Source organism: Blennius ocellaris, assembly GCF_963422515.1.
Source record: "Blennius ocellaris genome assembly, chromosome: 11".
NCBI classification, from domain to species: Eukaryota; Metazoa; Chordata; class Actinopteri; order Blenniiformes; family Blenniidae; genus Blennius; species Blennius ocellaris.
In genome coordinates, this window is record NC_137660.1 from 14,589,318 (window position 1) to 14,609,632 (window position 20,315).

General features: G+C 39.5%; 1 protein-coding gene across 1 annotated transcript; it reads left to right on the plus strand.

Moving 5' to 3' along the window:
• Positions 1-278: 278 nt before the first annotated feature.
• On the plus strand, positions 279-2,225 carry LOC308136944 (leucine-rich repeat-containing protein 4C-like; the record flags this gene model as incomplete). Its single annotated transcript, XM_080505497.1, has 1 exon — positions 279-2,225. The coding sequence occupies one exon, from the start codon at positions 279-281 to the stop codon at positions 2,223-2,225; it is 1,947 nt and encodes a 648-aa protein (XP_080361623.1).
• Positions 2,226-20,315: the final 18,090 nt, after the last annotated feature.

Consider the following 20,315-nt stretch of genomic DNA (forward strand, 5'->3'; position numbering starts at 1 on the left):
GAGTGCAAGGACATTGTGCTCAAAAATTGATATGTGGCTTTCTATCACGTGTGGATGTTTTTTGGGGGGGATTTCTTTTAATTGTACTTTGGGTTTTTTATGAACTCTTGTTTCATTGTTTGTTCCTTGTGTGTTTGATATTGAAAAGTTAATTAAGAGAAGTCACACATAAAGTTGTGCTCTTACTTGAATAACTATCTTTTTTTCTCTCTTTTGTTTTATTGTAGTGGGCCCGAATCCTCTTTCCAAAGAGTGGAAGACCAGTCAGTGAATTATGAATGTTAAACAAGATGACCTCCTCTCAGCAGCAGCAGATGATGCGAGGTCCTAGGTGGAACCGGGCCTTGTCCGACCCTTTGTTTGTGCTGCTCCTGGCCCTCCAGCTGCTGGTGGTGGCAGGACTGGTTCGTGCTCAGACGTGTCCCTCTCTCTGCTCCTGCAGTAACCAGTTCAGTAAAGTCATCTGCACACGCAGGGGGCTGCGGGATGTTCCTGATGGCATTTCTACCAACACACGCTACCTGAATCTGCAAGAAAATCTCATTCAGGTCATAAAGGTGGACAGCTTTAAGCACCTCAGACATCTAGAGATTTTGCAGCTGAGCAAAAACCACATACGCAAAATTGAGCTTGGAGCTTTCAATGGACTCGCGAGCCTCAATACCTTGGAGCTTTTTGATAACCGCCTCACCACTATCCCAAACGGGGCATTTGAGTACCTGTCCAAACTAAAGGAGCTTTGGCTGAGGAATAACCCCATAGAGAGTATTCCTTCTTATGCTTTCAACAGAGTGCCCTCATTACGACGGTTGGACCTTGGGGAGCTCAAACGGCTCTCCTACATATCTGACGGGGCTTTTGAAGGGCTGAGCAATCTACGCTACTTAAATCTGGGAATGTGCAATCTGAAAGAAATTCCCAATCTTATTCCCCTGGTGAAGCTGGATGAACTGGAGATGTCAGGAAACCAGTTATCTGTCATCCGGCCAGGTTCATTTAAAGGGCTCATCCACTTGCAAAAGCTATGGATGATGCATGCTCAGATCCAGACCATAGAGAGGAACTCTTTTGATGATCTGCAGTCACTAGTGGAGCTCAATTTAGCCCATAATAACCTTACCCTTTTGCCCCATGACCTCTTCACCCCTTTACATCACCTGGAGAGGGTGCACTTGCACCACAACCCTTGGAATTGCAACTGTGACATCCTGTGGCTCAGCTGGTGGCTAAAGGAGATGGTACCAGCAAACACAAGCTGCTGTGCCCGCTGCAGCTCACCTACTCTTCACAAGGGACGGTACATTGGTGAGCTGGACCAGAATTACTTTCACTGTTATGCTCCTGTTATTGTGGAGCCTCCAACAGACCTAAATGTGACAGAGGGAAGTGCTGCAGAGTTGAAATGCAGAGCCAGCTCCTTGACCTCAGTAAGCTGGATTACACCCAATGGTTCCATCATGACACACGGTGCATACAAGGTCAGAATCTCTGTGCTGAATGACGGCACACTGAACTTCACCAATGTTACCATGCAGGACACCGGCACATATACGTGCATGGTGAGTAATTCTGCAGGTAACACAACAGCGTCTGCCACACTCAACGTGTCCTCAACAGAGAACAGTAGTTTCAGCTACTTTACCACAGTGACAGTGGAGACAATAGAAACACCACATAATGAAGGCTTCACCACAACTGTGCACCAGAAGGTGGGCCCGACTCCCTCTGCTGGTACATGGGAGTTTGCGTCATCCACTTCTACAACGACGACTACAGTCCGAACTCCACCCTCTACCCGTGCCACGGAGAAGACATACACCATCCCAGTCACAGAGACAGGGGCGGACGGCTCACTCAATGGCTTGGATGAAGTAATGAAGACGACCAAGATCATTATTGGCTGCTTCGTCGCAATCACACTCATGGCAGCTGTCATGCTGATCATCTTCTACAAGATGCGCAAACAGCACCACCAGCAGAACCACCACGCACCCACACGCACCATTGAGATCATCAATGTGGATGAGGACTGCGTCACAGGAGGCCCGGGCATGGAGGGCCACCTGACTCTGCCTCCTCTCGAGCATGAGCACCTCAACCACTATAACGCCTACAAGGCTGCTTATAACCATGCCTCCACTATCAACTCTATACACAGCTCAGCGCACGAACCTTTGTTAATCCGGGCCAGCTCAAAAGACAATGTACAAGAGACCCAAATCTAATACTTTTTTTGAGACATTACCGATGGTATTACTTCGAGGCATTACTGACAGGACTTTCCTGACAATAGGATGCAAGGACTGTGGCTCAAACATGGAGGAACGGACTCATGTGTTTGACCAGTCAGTGGCTGGTGATGTTATTTCAATGACTTTGGGATTTAGAGTATGTCTACTGTTTCAAAAAGTGTCTTTACAAAACAGAAGTTATTTATTTAAGAAAAAAATATTGTGGTTAAATCAAGAAAAAACTGTATTCTGCAATTATTTTTTCAGCACTTAATTCATGCGTTGTTGTTGTTTTATTTTGCTGTTTAATTCCTCTCATGTCACATTATTTTAATGATATGTTTTAAAACTGTCAGCAGACAAAAATCCTGAAGCAAATTATTGTTCCATTTTTAATTCCTTTTTCTTTTTTTTCTTTTTTTGTTATGCGGGTGTGGGGGCGGGGGTATTGCTGCAAATTTGTGATGAGACGAGATGGTAACCTAGTTTTCTCGATGTATCAAAGAACTCTTGTGCGAATTAAGGATTTTCTCCAGTTGTGGATTAACTGATGAAATCTTTTTGTGACCGTCTGTAACTGAGATGCTCATCATTTTACAGTGAGTGGCAAAACTTCCAGCAATCAAATTTGATTATAACTCACTGCTTAATTATATTTGCCACATCCATAGGCACTCGCTATTCTGTCATCACTAGAGTGTGGATCTTAAGAAATTGCAAGCTGCCTTTTTCAATGGTTAAAGCTGAGGCTTACAATTTGAAGAACATTTTGTGTTCAGTGAATTTACATTGATGGATAGTTCAATATACCTAATGTATATGCAAAGTCTATACTTATCCCAATCCAAACGCATCCTGATGAAAATTCCTGAAATCCTCTGGATATTAAATAAAACATACCATTGATTTATTTGGGAGAGATTCAAACTCAGAGCATTATTTTATACTTTAGAAACAATGTAATTTTGACTGAATTATAAGGGCAACATGTCCACGTAAATGTAGAGGATGTTTAATTCTGACAAACGTTCACTGGCTCCAAAAGCCCCCCCGATATATCATGACCTCACCTTTACCGTTCTGCACTTTGTAGTGTTGCATATGGAGATGATGGCTTTGAAGCCACCTTTTTCATGCTGGGACCCCTTACCTCGTCTGCCGTACTGCAGTGGTACTGTCAGAAACAGACCGATGCGCTAAAGAAAGAGCTTAAACCCTTTATACAGCTGTCTGAGCACATTGCCTGTCATCTGTGCACCACATTTCCACATGGGCAGTAACTGGCAGCCCCAGATTCACACCCTGCCTCTGCCAACCACCAGACTTGGCCCTGAGTGGCAAGGCTTATGCTGCAAGAGGCTTTAGAGGTGAACGTGTGGGATCGGGCATCAACCAGATGTTTGGGTTATACCTGCCTGTCTCACTTGCTCCTGAGCAACAACATAATTTACATTTTAATGGATGTGCCCATGGGCTTTGGATGGACACAGGTCCGCAGGCGTCCATACCTTGGAAACCATTTCAAAGCCTGCACCATGAGAAGTGGTGCCAGGCACCATAAATGCAGTGGTTAGGCAGACATTTGGCAGATGGCCCAAGATTTATGTTTTGCATGTAAGTGCAGTTTTTGCTCAACAGTAAAAAAAATATAAAAAGGTCAGGCGACTGTCATGCCTAACTCGGTTTTGAAGTTTTATTATTTATTACGGTTTTACAGTAAGGATTTATACATGGTAGCCTCACACAAACTACTTCTACAGATATTTCCCTTTGTTTTCCATGAAGATATCATAGATACACTTATCAGACAAAACAGTACGACCACCGACCGGTTAGGACAAAAGCATTGTTTATCCTTTTTATTATGGCACCTGTTTGTGGATGGGATATGTTCAGAAACAAGCAAACATCATATCCAGAAATTTGACGTGTGAAAAGCAGTAGGAATGGGGAAATCTAAAGATTTGACTTTAGCAAGGGCCAGATTGTGTAGGTGATGGCTGGCTTAGAGCGTTGACTAAACTGCAGCTCCAAGTACTGCACGAATTAGTGCCAGTTCCGATAGAAGGATATCAGACGACACAGTGAAAAACGGTTTGATGCACATGGGGGAAAAAGGGGGACTTCAACAATGTATGGTAGGTAGTCATAATAATCTGGGCAACTGGTATAACACTAACCTCACAGCTGGCACCCCTCCAAAAATGGGTACAATACCTTGATTTTTATACATTCATTCTGTATCAGTCTGAATAACCAACGCTGTGATCAGCTGGATTCTTTTCATGATGGGTTCCAGTGGTGCTTTTTCTAAATATGGTTGAAATAGCGACAGGAGTGCAAACAAATCTGCAAAAAAAATCTTAAACTGCACCCAATGCATAAACAGCTTGTTGGTGGTCCATTCAGTTGAACGAACAATACAGAGATATTTTTTATTCATGTTATGCACAATACTGTAGTACTAAAGTCTCCTGATCTTGAACTGGTTAAACCATGCAAGCTGTCCTGGCCTCATTGAAAGTCAATACAGAGTACAGCAGAGGATAAATCGACTGGAGTTTATTGTCACTTATTCAGGAGCAAATTCACTAAATGTCAACTCCAAATATTTTACAGCCGCTATTAATGATTTAAGTGGATGTTTTCCACTGAAACGGGATTATTATATCTAAAAAAGAGAAATCTTTCAAATTCAGCCAAATGAGAAATCGAGCAAGTTTGCCTCACAAAGTAATTAAAACTGAAAGGATGTTAACAAGATTATAATAATAATACCCAGACCTACAATTACCTGGGGTATGTGTCTGTGATCTGTTGCATAGGCTGATTATGTAAATATTCACTGGCCAGAATGTGTAAGGTTACTGCAGTAAATTACACCTCATATAGATATTTGCCTAATACAGAGAAAATCTAACAATATTAGTTCTGCAGGAAACGGCATCATTTTATTTCATTATCACATATTTCTGTCTCTGCCAAATTAAGATATATACGTGGAGGCTGGAACAGAAATTACAGGAATTTTGATACATTTGAAAGGGAAATACAGGTAGCTGTTTTATCTAATCAGTGTAAAGACCCACTGCATCGTTTTATATCATTTGACGATCAAGGTAGTTCTGATTTATTCTGTAAATTTAAGTTCAGCTCAATACTTTAGCTGTTCAGAGTGAATGTGCTGCACTCGGATATGGCAAATAGATGTTCTAAATAAAATGAGGTCGCGGGGTAATTATAATCCAGATTGAATGCGATAATTAATTGCTTTATGTCATGCTTCCTTTTTTTTCACCACCCAAATACTTTTTTATCCCATTATTGCACTTGTGTTAAGTCACATTTGTAAACCACTGAATGACTTGAGTGTGTCTCGTGTCGCTGTGCTTCAGTTGGAGGTGGTGGGACGGGGATCACATTTCCACACAGTTTTTTATTTGAGACTGTGACCTTTTTTTTTTTTTTTTTTTTTTTTTTTTTTACTTGGAGTTTCACCATTTGAGGGTTTCATTGATAAATGTGTTGCATTTTAGTCAAACTGTCTCATGTATGTAAGCTATCTAAGTATTTTGGTCAATATTCTTTTTCACATTACTTTCTCTTTTCTTTCTGAGAGGGAATGCTGTTCTAGTTGTAGATTTATATAAAAATACATTTTGAAAATAAAATAAAAACAATTTTTTTAACATTTTTGATTTTACATGTGCCAACAACCTGTTCTAAAAGTGAAAAGAAGAGAAACATGCTGTAAAAGAATAAGAGATTGATTTTCATGTAAGCATTCTTTCATGACCTTTAAAAAATATGGAGATGATTATAGAGACCAGAGTTTGTAGTTCATACACAAAATATGGTTAAAATAAACTATTGTTGTTTTTTCTGTATTGTCTGATTCCTGCATTCATGTGTTATCCACAAGCTAATCAGATGTTTAATATTACAGCAACACTCGTGTACACTCGCTGACCCCTTGATTGATTGATTGATTGATTTGACATATTCAAGTACTCATTAATGCAAGTAGTGAAGCCCCTCCACAGAGCAATAACCAATGTATGTGGAAAGCATAGTGAGCTGCTGAAGTCCAAACTAAGCATGACAATGGGGGGGGGCAGATTTAAGTGACTTTGAATGTGGCATAGCAGGTGCGTTTGTCTGAACATTTGAAAAACTGCTGTTCTAGGACTTTCACCATCTAAAAGAACATATCTTGTCAGTGGCAGTTCTCGACATGAAAAAAATGTCCTGTTACTGTCAGTGGTCAGAAGAGAATGACCAGACCGGTTGAAGATGACAGCAAGGCAACAATAATTCAAATAACCTCGATATACTCAAAGTACAGAGGGAACCATCCCCGACCACACAATGCATCGAAGCCGATGGGCTGCAACTCATCGAGTGCCAGTCCTGTCAAATAAGAACAGGATGCTGAGGCTGCATTTTGCACAGGCTCACCAATCATGGACAGTGGAAGACAAAAACCTGTTGTCTTAATATTCTTGTCTAATGCTACCACATTCAGATGGGAGGGTGAGAATTTGTGATTCTAATACCTTGTTGCCACAGAGGACTGAGATGGTTCTGAAGACAGTGTTGTGGTGGTCGGAAGAAGCAGACTTGGGATTCAAGGTTCACAGGTATACATTTTGCAGGACACAAATGTGGCTCCATGGGTGGTCCTAGGAATTTTTAAGATTTTCTTTTGGTCACATCAGCCTAAGCCTGAAATGATTGCAAAATATAATAAAATAAAAATAAAGATTTTCATATTTTATTCACATAATATGCCCAGAACAGGTTATATTGAAGTAGATAACTATATAAAAGATTGTGGAATAGAATGGGTTGTATTAATATGTTTCCCAAGAGGGATCAATAAGATATTTAGAAAAACAAATTTCGAGAGGTATACTGTATATCTATAGCATTTGAGTAACTGGTGTCAGTGTTACAGTAATGATACTGTCACCGTCTAGTAAATTATTGTCATCAATGTGTATTTTTAAGCTGATGTAAAAGTAATAAAGCATAGTTATGGGCAACACATGTTATGATCCAATCTCAAGCAGATTTAACAAGACAATCCAGATGCTTGTGCTTCTTACATGATTTTCTACATCACTGACATTCACAATTTCACATAATTACAAAAATAATATAATTTGGAGCAACCTTTGATCAAGTGATATACGAAGTCCCATGATATGTGTAAATATTTGCTCTCAAGAGCGATAAGTGGTGAGTAAATGAAGTGGTTGCGCTGTCATACTATAGTCAGGAATTCAGAGGATCTCTCAGTACATGGTGAGATTGATTTCCTGTGTTGCTTCTATCTAAGTGAAGTTCACTGCCAGAAGCCATCATAAATGTTGATTTCTGACTCGAGTAGGTGGAGTTGGGTCGCTCTTCCCCATACATATGTTACTCATAACTGCTAACAGCTGCTGCTTAATTTGGCTGACTGCATTTAAATCCGTGTCAACTCACTGATGTGCTGCTGTCGACCTACAAATGTTCCACTTGATACATAAATATAAACATATACTGTACACAGAATGTAAATAAGGAATTTCAGGACATGTGCAAAGTGTGCAATCCTTCAAACACAACACCCATTCATCATCCATCCATCTGTCTTCCTTATCCAACACAGAGTGATGTGGCACCAGAGTTGAGTCCAGCTGACTTTGGGCAAAAGCAGGGTACAACGCCGGTTTGACAGGTTTAACGCAGCAAGTCATTACACCTTCCACCATAGACTTTCAGTCACCCAAGAAGAGTCATGCAAGCACAGGGTGAACACAGAAGAGCCCCCAAGCACAACTCGAATCAGTATTTGTATTGATATTGCTATGTGTTTACTATGACTGAGTGTCCTAAAAAAAAAACTAAAACTTTTCAAATTCACAATTTTATTGGCCTCATTCCTCTGGAGATGACTGGACTTTTAAAAGTATATGTGCTGTGCGAGCAGTATCTATCGGACTGTGTGTAAAAGTAAATATGGTCTGTGAGTTGCATGGATACTTTTCACATCATAACGAATACTGAAACCAGAAGAATATGAGTTAAATTGTACTTTCTTCGATGTATATGACAAACATGCAAACACAATGGAAACATTATTGTTTGCCACTTTAGTGTGTTGTAATACTTAAGAAGAAAGTAATATGATTCAACCTATTTCAAAAGGTGTTTTATGTAAATAATTTAGGGTAATCTCATGCAACCTCTTCACCTTTTTCCTGCATTTCAGTTAGCAATTCTTCAGCCAGCCAAGGCGCATCCTCCTCGTGGAACCAGTGCAACTGGAGACTGGTCTCTTCTTTGAAGTGTCTGACAGGTTGGTTTTCATAATAGTTGCCTTTTCAAAACACAGCCCAGGGCCTGTTCCACTAGTTCTTCACTAATGCGTCATTAAACTCCTCATTTTCGTATTTATTCTGCTCCTCAGGCTCGGATAAATTAATGGGTGCTTAATGCCAGTGCTTTACTTGAAATGCCAGTGTTTTTCTAATATAATATTTTAGTTCAGATGCAACACTGAGGAAAAATATGTCACTGGAAAAGAAACAGTGTTTCACATGAGCAAACAATTATGTTTGTTCCGAAAATAATACCCAGCCACAACATGACTTACTTGAAAATAAACCTTGGAATGAACAATAGGAAAGCAAGAAAGAACTGAAGGAATATGTTATTAATTATTGTTTTACAATATTAATCATTTGCAAAGTTGATCAAGCTCCAGATGTGTGTCTTGTCAAACTGCATCGAGAAAATTGAGGGTCATTGATATATTGATTTATTGCAGATGGACAATACAAATGAGTAACGCAACAAGCTCCCTGACACCTCCGGTGTTGTAGCGTCACTGCTGGTTGCAGTGCTTATCCTTCTACACTCACCCAATGCACTGCTTTCATCAACTCAGGTTGGGAGGCGCTACAACTGCTACCTGCTGACTCCAGGCTATCGAGACAATCACTATTGACCCCAATTGCTCAAAAAAAACATTGAACACGCTTTAGTGGTGGAGGTGAGGCAGCACACCTGATTCAAATCAGGTCCTTAATCACCTCTCTGCCCATAAAGGAGGAGCCACCCAGACAAAGGAGTGCCAGTCAGAGGAGACAGGCATGCTGGAGCAGTACCTGAAAGAGGCTGTGTGGTTTTGATTTGTGTTAAACATTTAAAAAAAAAAGCATGGTGATGGAAAGTTCCATCTCCATGCCTCTGTGGGAGAATCTGATGGTGGTGTGCACAACTGCCACAGTTGGTTTTTGTTTTGTTTTGGTTTTTTTAAACTTTCTTAGTTTCAGTGTATGTGAAGTTACCAGTGATTGACTGGGAGGGGGATTAGAGCAGTAAGAGGTGAACCTCTGCTTGGAGCAGCAGACCACCACCAGTGCAGGGACTAAGATATCTGCAATCATATGGTTGGCAGAATTTACTTGTTTTGGATTTTCTTTTAATTTTATTTATAGTGAAACATGACATGATATCTGGAAAAAAAAGGATGTCTCTTAAAGTCTGGCCATGTGGTAATTGTTCAGAAGTATGCTCTCGTCACATTATTAGACCATGTAGATGACATCACATTGAAACAAAAAACTCAAATCTGGTTACTGAGCCTTAAATGTTTGTTGTAGAAACTTAATGGAAGGGTGTAAATGCCTTGTTTGAATTGATTGGACTGTGGATGTTTATCTTTTTAATAAGAGGGTACATCCCCACTCTTAGAAAACCACTGGCTTTCAATATATTCAGAAATGCCCTCTTTGGAGTTTCACATAATGAAATGATCACAGCCAACATGACATTTAAAGAGTCTGGTTTCAATTGAGAGGGATGACTGGACACCATATACATCAAACTAATGGTGTTTGTATAAGTTTGTGGGAATGTCGCCCATATGGTGACTGAAATGATCCAAGCACACTGGGATATTAATGCCACAGGAAGTATTTAGCACAATGCATTTATGGGAAACCTACCAGAGGAACATCAATCCAAGGTCACGACTTATAATTTGCCTTTATGTAATGAGCATATAGCCACATCTTTCTGACGGTATAAACCTTCAAGTCCCATCACATGGCAGTCATCATCACCACTGTTCAAGGAGCTAAATTAACTGCATACAACAGGAATGAGTAATGGAATGTCAAAGTTTAAAATGTAGTGCAACATCCCACATCTGCCCCAGCATTATCTGCACAGCATGCACCAATCTCTATTCTTAAATTGTGAATGTTTGTGTTCAAAATTATATCCATTTAAGTTCCCATGATTAAAATATGAAGTGATTTCATAAATACAAAATTGTGACTTTCTCAATAAATATCTGACTAACACAGTGGGCTGACCACAGGGAATTCAAATTGGAGTTGGATGAAACCTTAGTCCTGGGGTCAACATAATGTTGCTTTCAAAAGCTGGTGCAGCCTTGGAAATTGCATGCAATCCTCTTAAGTACTGTTAGCAAATCAGCTAACAAATATTTGTGATCCTGCATAAGGGTGCATAGAAAGACGGCATCAAAAGCAAACGCAGGTCCTGTCATGCTCCTAAACTCTGTTGGTATTGAAAATCTGAGTATGCACCATGTTCAAAAAGCAATCTCTATCCCAGAACTTCCCTTCACTATGATTATAATGAATAAGTAAATTAATAAACGAATACCATAATTTGTGATCTATAGCCGCTACTTTCTTTTTCTTTTTTTTTTTTTTAAACATTTTTTAAATGCAATAGTCATTCCTATGTGCTTTTTACAGAGAAAATAGAACAACCCAACATATCCACATGAGCAAGCAGGTTTCATTGCGGCTGTGGAAAGGAAAAACTCCCAACAGGGAGAAACCTTTGCAGAAACCAGACTCAGAGGTGGCGGCATTCTGCGGACCGGTTGGGGTGGAGGATAGAGGAGATGATAGGATACGAAAGACAGAGATAGACTGGGTGGGGAGATGCATACACTACCCTTGTTGGTGGCTACATATATTTCTTTTTTTTCTTTTTCTTTTTTTTTTTTTTTTACAGTAATCACACTGATCCAACTATTTTCCAACTGTTATGACACTAAACCAGCCTGAGCAGTACCATCTAGACAGTAACATAATTTTTTAGCAAGAGTATAAATTATCAGGTAGGCAAAACAAAGAACAAAAACATGATTTTGATAATTGAAAGAACAATAGCAGAAAATAAGAAAAATCCGCAGCAAGTTTCATCAATGAGGTGTGTGTGTGTGTGTAACTGTTATGGGGGGCCGACCGCACCCCTGCTACTTTTTTCCACTGGCTGTGGTCCCTGCAGCTTATACAATGGCGTGGCAAATGTATGGATTTTTAAGGGTTAACGGGCTTCATGCCGTAGATGCACCTCTGGCTTTATTCACTTTTCACAGAGCTCCATCTGACCCACCGCCCCCCCCACCTCTTGAGCCCATTGGACACTCATCATCTCGGCCACACAGTCTGCAGGAGTGGGGCCTCACCTCCGGAGCTCTGCCCTCCTCCGGCAGTTCCAGCCTCACCACCCCCCTCACACGCCACAGTTCAGTCCGAGGCAGGCTCACTCTCTCGGACACACAACCAGTGCACACGGGGCTTCAGCCCTGGAGCTCTGCTTCACTCTGGAGGTCCAGCTTCACACCTCACGCGCACCGCTGCTCTGTCCGAGGAAGGCACACCGTCCCGGACATGCAGCTCTCCCTTTCTCTTCCTCTATCTCTTTTCTCTCCCATCCACCAACCCAACCTACCACAGAAGCTGTGTTTTAAAAAGACTCTTCTTTAAAAAAAAATCCTGCAGTGAAATCCATGCCCCATTACAAAGTGGACACCTGCAGCGAGTGTGGCCTATAATATGTACAATTATTTTTCTTAACCTTTTAAATTAGATGGGTGCGGCTTAAATTCAGTTGCACTCAACAGTCCAGACATGGTATGTGTACCATGTTTCAACTTTCCTGCAATGCAGCAAAGCAACCACCCAGCTGCATATCGCCTGCTGGGGATGTGGGTGACCAGCCGTATAAATAGACACATTCACTCCCTTCAGTCTGTCTCAATTTCTCCTAAGCGCTCACATATGTGCACATGTACACTCCACAAATGTACTGTTCAACTGGTCAGGCTTTTTTCTGTGTGGGTGATAACTGGAGGCGGTGTCGGCTGCTGCAGTGAACTGTGTTCCCGTGGAAACTGTGATGGTGGGAGGCACTGACTGAACGACCTTGTTTAGCATCCTCGGAATTAGCCACGCACGCAACCCTTTCTCTTCACTTTGCAATCCTTGTACGCTGTACTTCATCTAATGAAATTCAAAATTTATGTAAAATGGACCTTAAAACCTCTAAACATATCTTGTTGGAAAAACGGTAAATGATCAAATCAGGGAGGATTTTTTTTTATTAAAACTGAAAACCTGTGGTAAAATGGCGTTGTGATTGCTACAGAAAATAATTGTCCTCATCAAAAAGTTTTAATAGATGATGATTTTATTAATGAATGTTTTTACCATTGGTATCCCTGCAGCAATGTATCCGTCCTTGTTAGGTAAGATTAGCTGCAGTGCCTTGCTACTCTGAATTGGATAAAGCAGTGTAAAAGATGGGTATTTTGATCATATTTCATTGAGTTGCCTTTCTGCATTTTTGGGAGGTCTTTGTTTAAATTACACAAATAATTAGGTGGACAGAAGTATCCAAGGAACAAAGACTCCGAACATTCCTCACTTGTATCTAAGCGGTGACTGAATAAGTTAAAAGTAATATGAGGATCTCGTTGGTGTGGAAACGAAGAGCCTGAAGCGACAAAACAATGCTTGATTTTGGTTAATATCAAAATAGACATTTGTAAGTATCTTTAAATAATTCCACCAGCAGTCAGGATTACAGTACTTTTTTAAATCTTTTTTTAAGACATAATTCCTGAAACTATAGTCATAAACAATTGAACGTAACAAGTCTGTAAATCCAAACAAACTATCATGTGGCTCAACAAGATGCTTTTTTCATATCAGTGGGTTGAAGGTAACATTTCAAAAATCTTCAGCGAATATTGATATTCTGACTTCCGTCCAATTAAGTGTAAATTATAGGTGAGCAGCTGCATGATAATGAGTCATTATCCATTGATGTTGTTGTCCTCCAGCATGATGGGAGTTGGGGTCGCTGGTATTGAAAGGGAGCAGAGGGTATATATATTTCGAATATAAACTTCAGAATGCCAGTTTATAGCAGATGCATAAACAGAAATGGTATGCAAGGATTCAATAAAATTTCATGACATTTCTAAGTTGGTGATGTCAATATTGTGATCCACTTATTGCTCCCATGTTTGGGTGGTAGGTAAATGCACAGTTGCATGTCATCTGCATAGCAGGGAAAATCAATTTCATGGTCTCAGTGAGGGAGCATCCAGGCACCTGTGTCACTAATTAGGTGATTAGACATTTGCAGGTGGCATCTTCACTCGATGATGTACAGTTCATATAATAACCAACCATAGACAATCTTTTATCTACACCAATTGCAGTTAATTTGCCCTATAGTGGAAAAAACAAAAAAAGATGGGAGACCTTATTCAAATTTTTCGAAGGCTCACACACAGTTTTTCTTCTGAAGGTTTGAGAGATTTAGACGGACGACAATAATGCTTCACACAATCCAGGGACTACAAAATCAGAACACGGATGTTAGAAGTTTAAAAACAGTGATTGCCCCTCCAATAATTTTAATCTAATTTCTTATGCCTGAGAAGCATATGCCCACAACATTGATTGCACTATTTTATTTCTTTTACATTGACCAAAATCCTTATAATAATAAATAAATTAAAATAGTCAGTTTTGTGTATTTATTTGTTGAGTGATTATGACAAGGGTGAAGATGTGGGCCATCTTTGTCAGGGGAGTGAGTGAATAAATGGGAAACGTGATATGTGATTGTGTAAATGTGTCATTGCAAGAAGAAATGATAACTGAATGAAATGGAAACCATCTGTTTCTTTCTGATGGATTTTAAACATATTGAACTAAAACTCAATCAGATTCTTATTCTTTGAAATATCCAGCTGACCTTAAATTTGTATCTTGCTGCTTTTGCTGTGTAGGAATCACTTGTGGCCTTTTTTATACTGTAACGACCAGTAACTTTGTGAAAGAGCTTACCAGAACATGTTATATTTTAGATTCAGTGAAATTAATTCCATGAGAAGTGATTAATGAATGTTCTAGTAATGTTGGAAGTACAACACATACACTGCCCTCGTTATCTGGTAAAGTGTGTAATACACCATATTCTAAGTACCCAGGGCTTAGATGTCAAATATCCTTAGTCCAGGAGCGTCACAGACCTCATAGGCATCCAGTCTTTACTGAAAATGTAAAATGTGCATTAAAACAAACCCACAAAATGTAAGGGAAAAAAACGTCATTCGACCTCCAATGCTGACTTTTCCTGTAATGGACATGAATTATTTGCATCTGATGCACATTCTTGAAATGTCTATCAACAAGCATGCTGCCAAATCTAAGAAAATAGAATAATGTTATATCACATTGTTAGGCGAGTATTGAATGCAGATATTGAGCTGTTTTGTTCCAGCTACTTTCAAGCAGCAGGAAGACCAATTATTTTGACTGATAACCTACTGTGTTCTTATCAATACGTGACATAAAGGAAGTGTTTCTAATTTTATTATATATGGATTGATTGATTTGCCAAGTTTTTTTCTTTTGTCTATTTTCTATAACTGCTTAAATATTTGGTTTGAGCCTTTTACAAGACAATGGCATAGTTGTAAATATGCCTTTAAGTATATTTCTTTGATATGAATTCATAAGCGCTTTAAACACTATAAAAAAAAATTGTATAGGCCATATGATGATCCCTGTGCATTGAAATGCTTTAAAATCTCAGTGGGCTGGGTTTAGTGATTAAATGAGGTTCAGCACAATTAACCCTCCGGTCGTGTTCACCTCCTGCCACTTACTTTAGTGTTCCCGGTCAAAATTGACTGGTCTGTTTTAACTACTGTTAAATTAGCACAAAAAAACATTTTTCATCACCAAATTGTTATGCAAACATTCTTTAGCTTTGAACAATGTCTCAAAGTTGTGTTTAACATGAATTTATAGTTGGACATAAAATAACTGCAGTGAAAATACAAATCTGCACCGAAAATGGTGTGTGTGTGTGTGTGTGTGTGTGTGTGTGTGTGTGTGTGTGTGTGTGTGTGTGTGTGTGTGTGTGTGTGTGTGTGTGTGTGTGTGTGTGTGTGTGTGTGTGTGTGTGTGTGTGTGTGTGTGTGTGTGTGTGTGTGTGTGTGTGTGTGTGTGTGTGTGTGTGTGTGTGTGTCAGGCTTGTTTTGTTGTCTCTGGGGGCACAGAGCTCACAGTGCTTCCATTTTCTGCCCATGTCCTTGTTGGGGGAGATCAGCCAGGGCTGGGGCTTGCACACTCCCAACCAGACTGGCAGAGGCTGGTCTGCGAATCGAATAATTCTTGAAAGGACATGAAACTCTTGTCAGGACATAGTTGCCTGGAATATAGGCCTGCCGGACTCTGCATCCCACAGACTTTTTTTGTAGCCTCATAGTTTGAGCAATATACTCCTGCTAAAATCAACAGACTGATGTAGACTTGGAGGTCTACCAGGTCCATTTCTCTCCAGGTGTCCCCAACCACACGCTTCCCCTCCAGGTTTGTCATCTCCAGTATAATTCCGTCAATGGACTCTGGTAAAAAGAGTTGGAAGCTGGACTTTGTCATCCACACGAGATGTTGCACACCATGTTGGCCCTGGTGTCATCTTTAGGATGTTTTCCACTCTCGCTCTATTTCCTCTGTCCTGGGAGGATGAAGACCAGAGCAAGTGTCCTCTCAGACTGGAATGTCTCCTCAGGTACCTGTTCCTCAGGTGCCTCTCCCTCTCCATCTGCTAACTGGTCAGTCTCCTCAAAGTCTGGATCAAAAACTGTGTTGTCCTCCACTTCCAAGACATCCTCCTCCATCTCTGGTTCAATTTTAACTCAACTCAACTTTATTTATAAAGTGCTTTAAGCAGCCGTAGCTGAGACAAAGTGCTGTACATTGAAATAAGAATATAAGAGGCAACATAAACATTAAAACAATAAAAAAGTTAAAGCAATAAAAACAATCAGATGGTAAAACAATAAACAAAACATAAAAAGTTAAAACAATAAAAAAAAAAAAAAAACGAAGGCACTAAAACCAGAGCGGAGACCAGCAGAGTCTCACGCTGAGGTAAAAGCCAAAGAATAAAAATGGGTTTTAAGACGAGTTTTAAAAATAGACAGTGAGGGGGCTTGTCTAACAGGGAGGGGGAGGGCATTCCAGAGGTTAGGACCGGCAATCGAAAAGGCTCTTTCCCCTCTGAGCTTCCGTTTGGACCTTAGTGCCCTTTTCATCATGTCCAAAAAGCTGGACCAGAACCTCTTCAACAGAGAACCGCTTGGTCAGTCGCCTACTCGGAGTAAAAGGATTGAAAACTAAACATCAAGCTATATGTGGGATCTGTGTGAAGATGTTGAGTAGTCTGGAAGGTGTGGTGCACATAACAGACAGTTTGTGTGAAGATATGCTACATTGTTTAGTATGGAAGGTGTGGTTTCAGTGTGGGAAACAGATGGGTTTACATGACACCTGTGAAGTCTGTGTGAAGATATGATACATTGTGTTACCAGGAATCATGTGGGAGGATCACTATGGATGAATATAGTAGGGCTGCCCATTAATTTCCTATGGCGGTCACTTTTGACCGGGAACACTACAGGTGTAACAAGGTTGATTAAAACACTTAGAATTCAATGAAAGAGGTGATCACCACGTTTATATGTTCAAGTGCATAGTGTGGAGGATATCATAAAGCCTTAAGGCAATCAGATGTAAAACACACTATTTATGAGTGTTTTAAGTTGAAATCAGTCAGATTTGACCGGAGGGTTGAAGAGACTCACTTGATTATTCCTATGGAGAAGTTTTCTGGCAACCGAAGCAGCTTGATAAAATAGTGTTTATTAGCGGGGAGCATGGATGCAGAGTGTAGTTAAATGTGTGTTCTTCACTGATACTACTGAACAATTGGGACAGCATCTGAATCCATTACAAATGGAGCTGACACAGTACATTTCATTCAAGTTGAACTGTGGTGGCAGCTTTTGAAACAAGATGAAAATGCTAAATTTACATTGGTAAGACATTTATAATCCATGTCAATGACAAACATGTTGCTTATTGATTATTTTTAACATGTAGCCCCCCCAAAAAGCTAGAGGATTGCAATCAGGAGGAGTTGTGAAATTATAGTAGCTATAAACGTTAACACTGTCCAATGTAGTACAGTCACTGTCGCTAAAAAATAATGTCCTATACAAGTAGAAAAACGTCAAGTCTATTTTAAAAGAATAGAGAACTTTAATAACGTATTCATTTGCACCCCTCCAATTATTTTAAGAATAACCACATTTCTATACATTTTCTTTAATGTACACATGTTTATGTGATTACAATGATTATTCACTTAATACTCTAATGATATGCATAATTCAATTGTAAATTCACATAATTCATATTTACATGAATAGATGATAAAATAAATTGCTTGTATTGCACACCCTCAACAAGTGAAAGTATCAGAGCACAGCTCATTTTATTCCACATAATTGGGTCCATAATGAATTAAATATGTTTATGGTACTGTACTTCAATATTGTACAACTAATGTAAGGCTTTCAAATTAGCCATGGTATTTCAGATATTGAAGAAAAGTACACAATGATTGCATGATATCCGACTCTGTCATGCAAACAAAGAAGAAATGTACTTTGAAGATACTGAACACTTTGCACTGTAAGCAGTGTAAATATGAACACACAATTCAGTGTGTTTAGTTGTAAACCAAGGCTGTTATAGTCTATGTGCTGCTGTATAAAAGTAAGTGGCAACCACACATTTGAAGGTCAAGTCTTAAGAGGCAGAAATCCTCCTAACTGTGCCAATTCATTAATCTAAAGCTCAATGCAGGAACAAAATGTATTTGGATGATGAATGTCCAGATCAAAGGCTTTTGCACACCCCAAGGCATGAAATTAAACTGAAGCAAAGCTCCAGCTCTTTCTTTGAATGCACATCTATGCTTTTAGAACAGGTAAGGATTTTTTTTCTCCTTCTTTTCTTTTCAAATCCATATCGGGAGCGCTGTGAGGAATGATTGTGATTCAGTTATTTGGCGGACACAAGGGATTCAGAGTACTGCAATAGTCCCTGAGGGAATACTGTACCATTAATGTTAGGAGGGCAATGCTTAATTCACAATAAACCTCATACATTAGATTAAAAAGTAAAAGAGAAAATGTAGCAGTTAAGATAATAAGAAATCCTTATTATATGAAATCTTCTTTCTTTACATTTGGAAAGCTTCGAAAGTGACACAGGCAAAGGACATTGTGGAAAGATTCAAATTGTCGGATCACAAATTAAATGGTGAAATTAAGGTTATTTATACTTGTAATCGCACAGCCTTCCCCTATTTTATATAGCCTTTATGCCTATAGACAATTAGACAAAAAAGCAAGATGTATTTACTACCTAAATCCATGTCATTTAAAAATGAATGAGGCATTGTTTCAAACATTGGATTCCTAGTTTGCATTGTCTATTAAAATATTCTGAGGGATTAAATTAAAATAAGAAAAATATCAACATGATATAATTGAAGTCTAACTGTATGTTGGACACCAAAATTGACTATCAGTTGCTCATAATTCATTTTTGTAAAATCAATTGTTCTATAGACAGGGTCACCATGGAAACACTGAATGAAGCGGCTTTAAACATGCAGTTTCCCAGTTTATTTCCAGACCCCCTCTTTCAGGCTGTGGCTGCACGTCTAAACTAGTATAGGAATACAAAATGCGGTTGCTTTAGTGGTAAATTCAGAAATATAAATTACATCTGCTATTGAGAGATGACAGTGTTACTGTGAGTCAGGCCCACTGATGAAAAAATAGGAATGTTCTATGGTATTTTTGAACCAACATGTCAAACGGCTCATCATCCTGTTGGCATATTACCAGAATAAGAGCAATATGTGAATACGACGATGAGGAAAAGAGCTGTTTGTGGTGGGCCAACAATTTTATTTTTTTTAACCTTCATATTTTTACAGATCAAACTTGATCTCATAATCATTCATACACAGGACTTGTTTTTATGAGCACTATATCCTGTTGAAAGGACATGCCTCTCAAATTGTAAATTGCTCTCTCAATCGGCCTCATCCCGAAACAAAAAAATGGTCATGCTTAATTTGTCTCGTGTTATTTTGAGATTCTGACTCTCTCATTCCAGGCTCCTTGGTTCCCCCTCATATCTGATTGCTGTTCCCCACCCTGAGGTTCTACACCTGCGCTTGAGCGTTTGATTGTCTTCACCTGGTGGCTGTGGTATATATAGAGCTTTTGGGATTTTTCTCTTGACAGCAGTACGCCTGGCTTAATGAGTCCTTCCTCAGTGATCCTTGACAAGATTCATATGGTACCGATTAATTACAACATGTATAGAGAAAAGGAAGCATGGGCAAAAGCAACCGAATAAAATGGTTGCAATGCTCTGTTGAATGATGGGCACAGGCTGACTGAGCCTCGGAGCTTGGAAACATAATGTGAAAATTCAGCTTCATAAGTTTAAGTACCACACTGATGGGCTGCAGAATCACATGCAATTTTATTTAAAAAAGTACTATTTCATGTTCTATCTAAATCTATACAATGTTTCACTTTCCTTATTGTTGATACTTTTGCTCAGTTCAGATTAGTTTTTCCTTCCTTGAATACAAGTTTGTTACTGAGGTAACTTGAGACCAGTGGGTCAAAGGTTACAACTTTGCCATTGTCATGAGATCACTGATTAGCAAATTGTATTACCCTGAGTCCACCACTAACAATCTTGCCACCCAACGTAGTCATATCTGCTGTGTAAGCATCATGTTTAAGGCTTTAAATAATCAGTGTGGATTAAAAGCAACTTACATGTTTATTTGTCACAAATA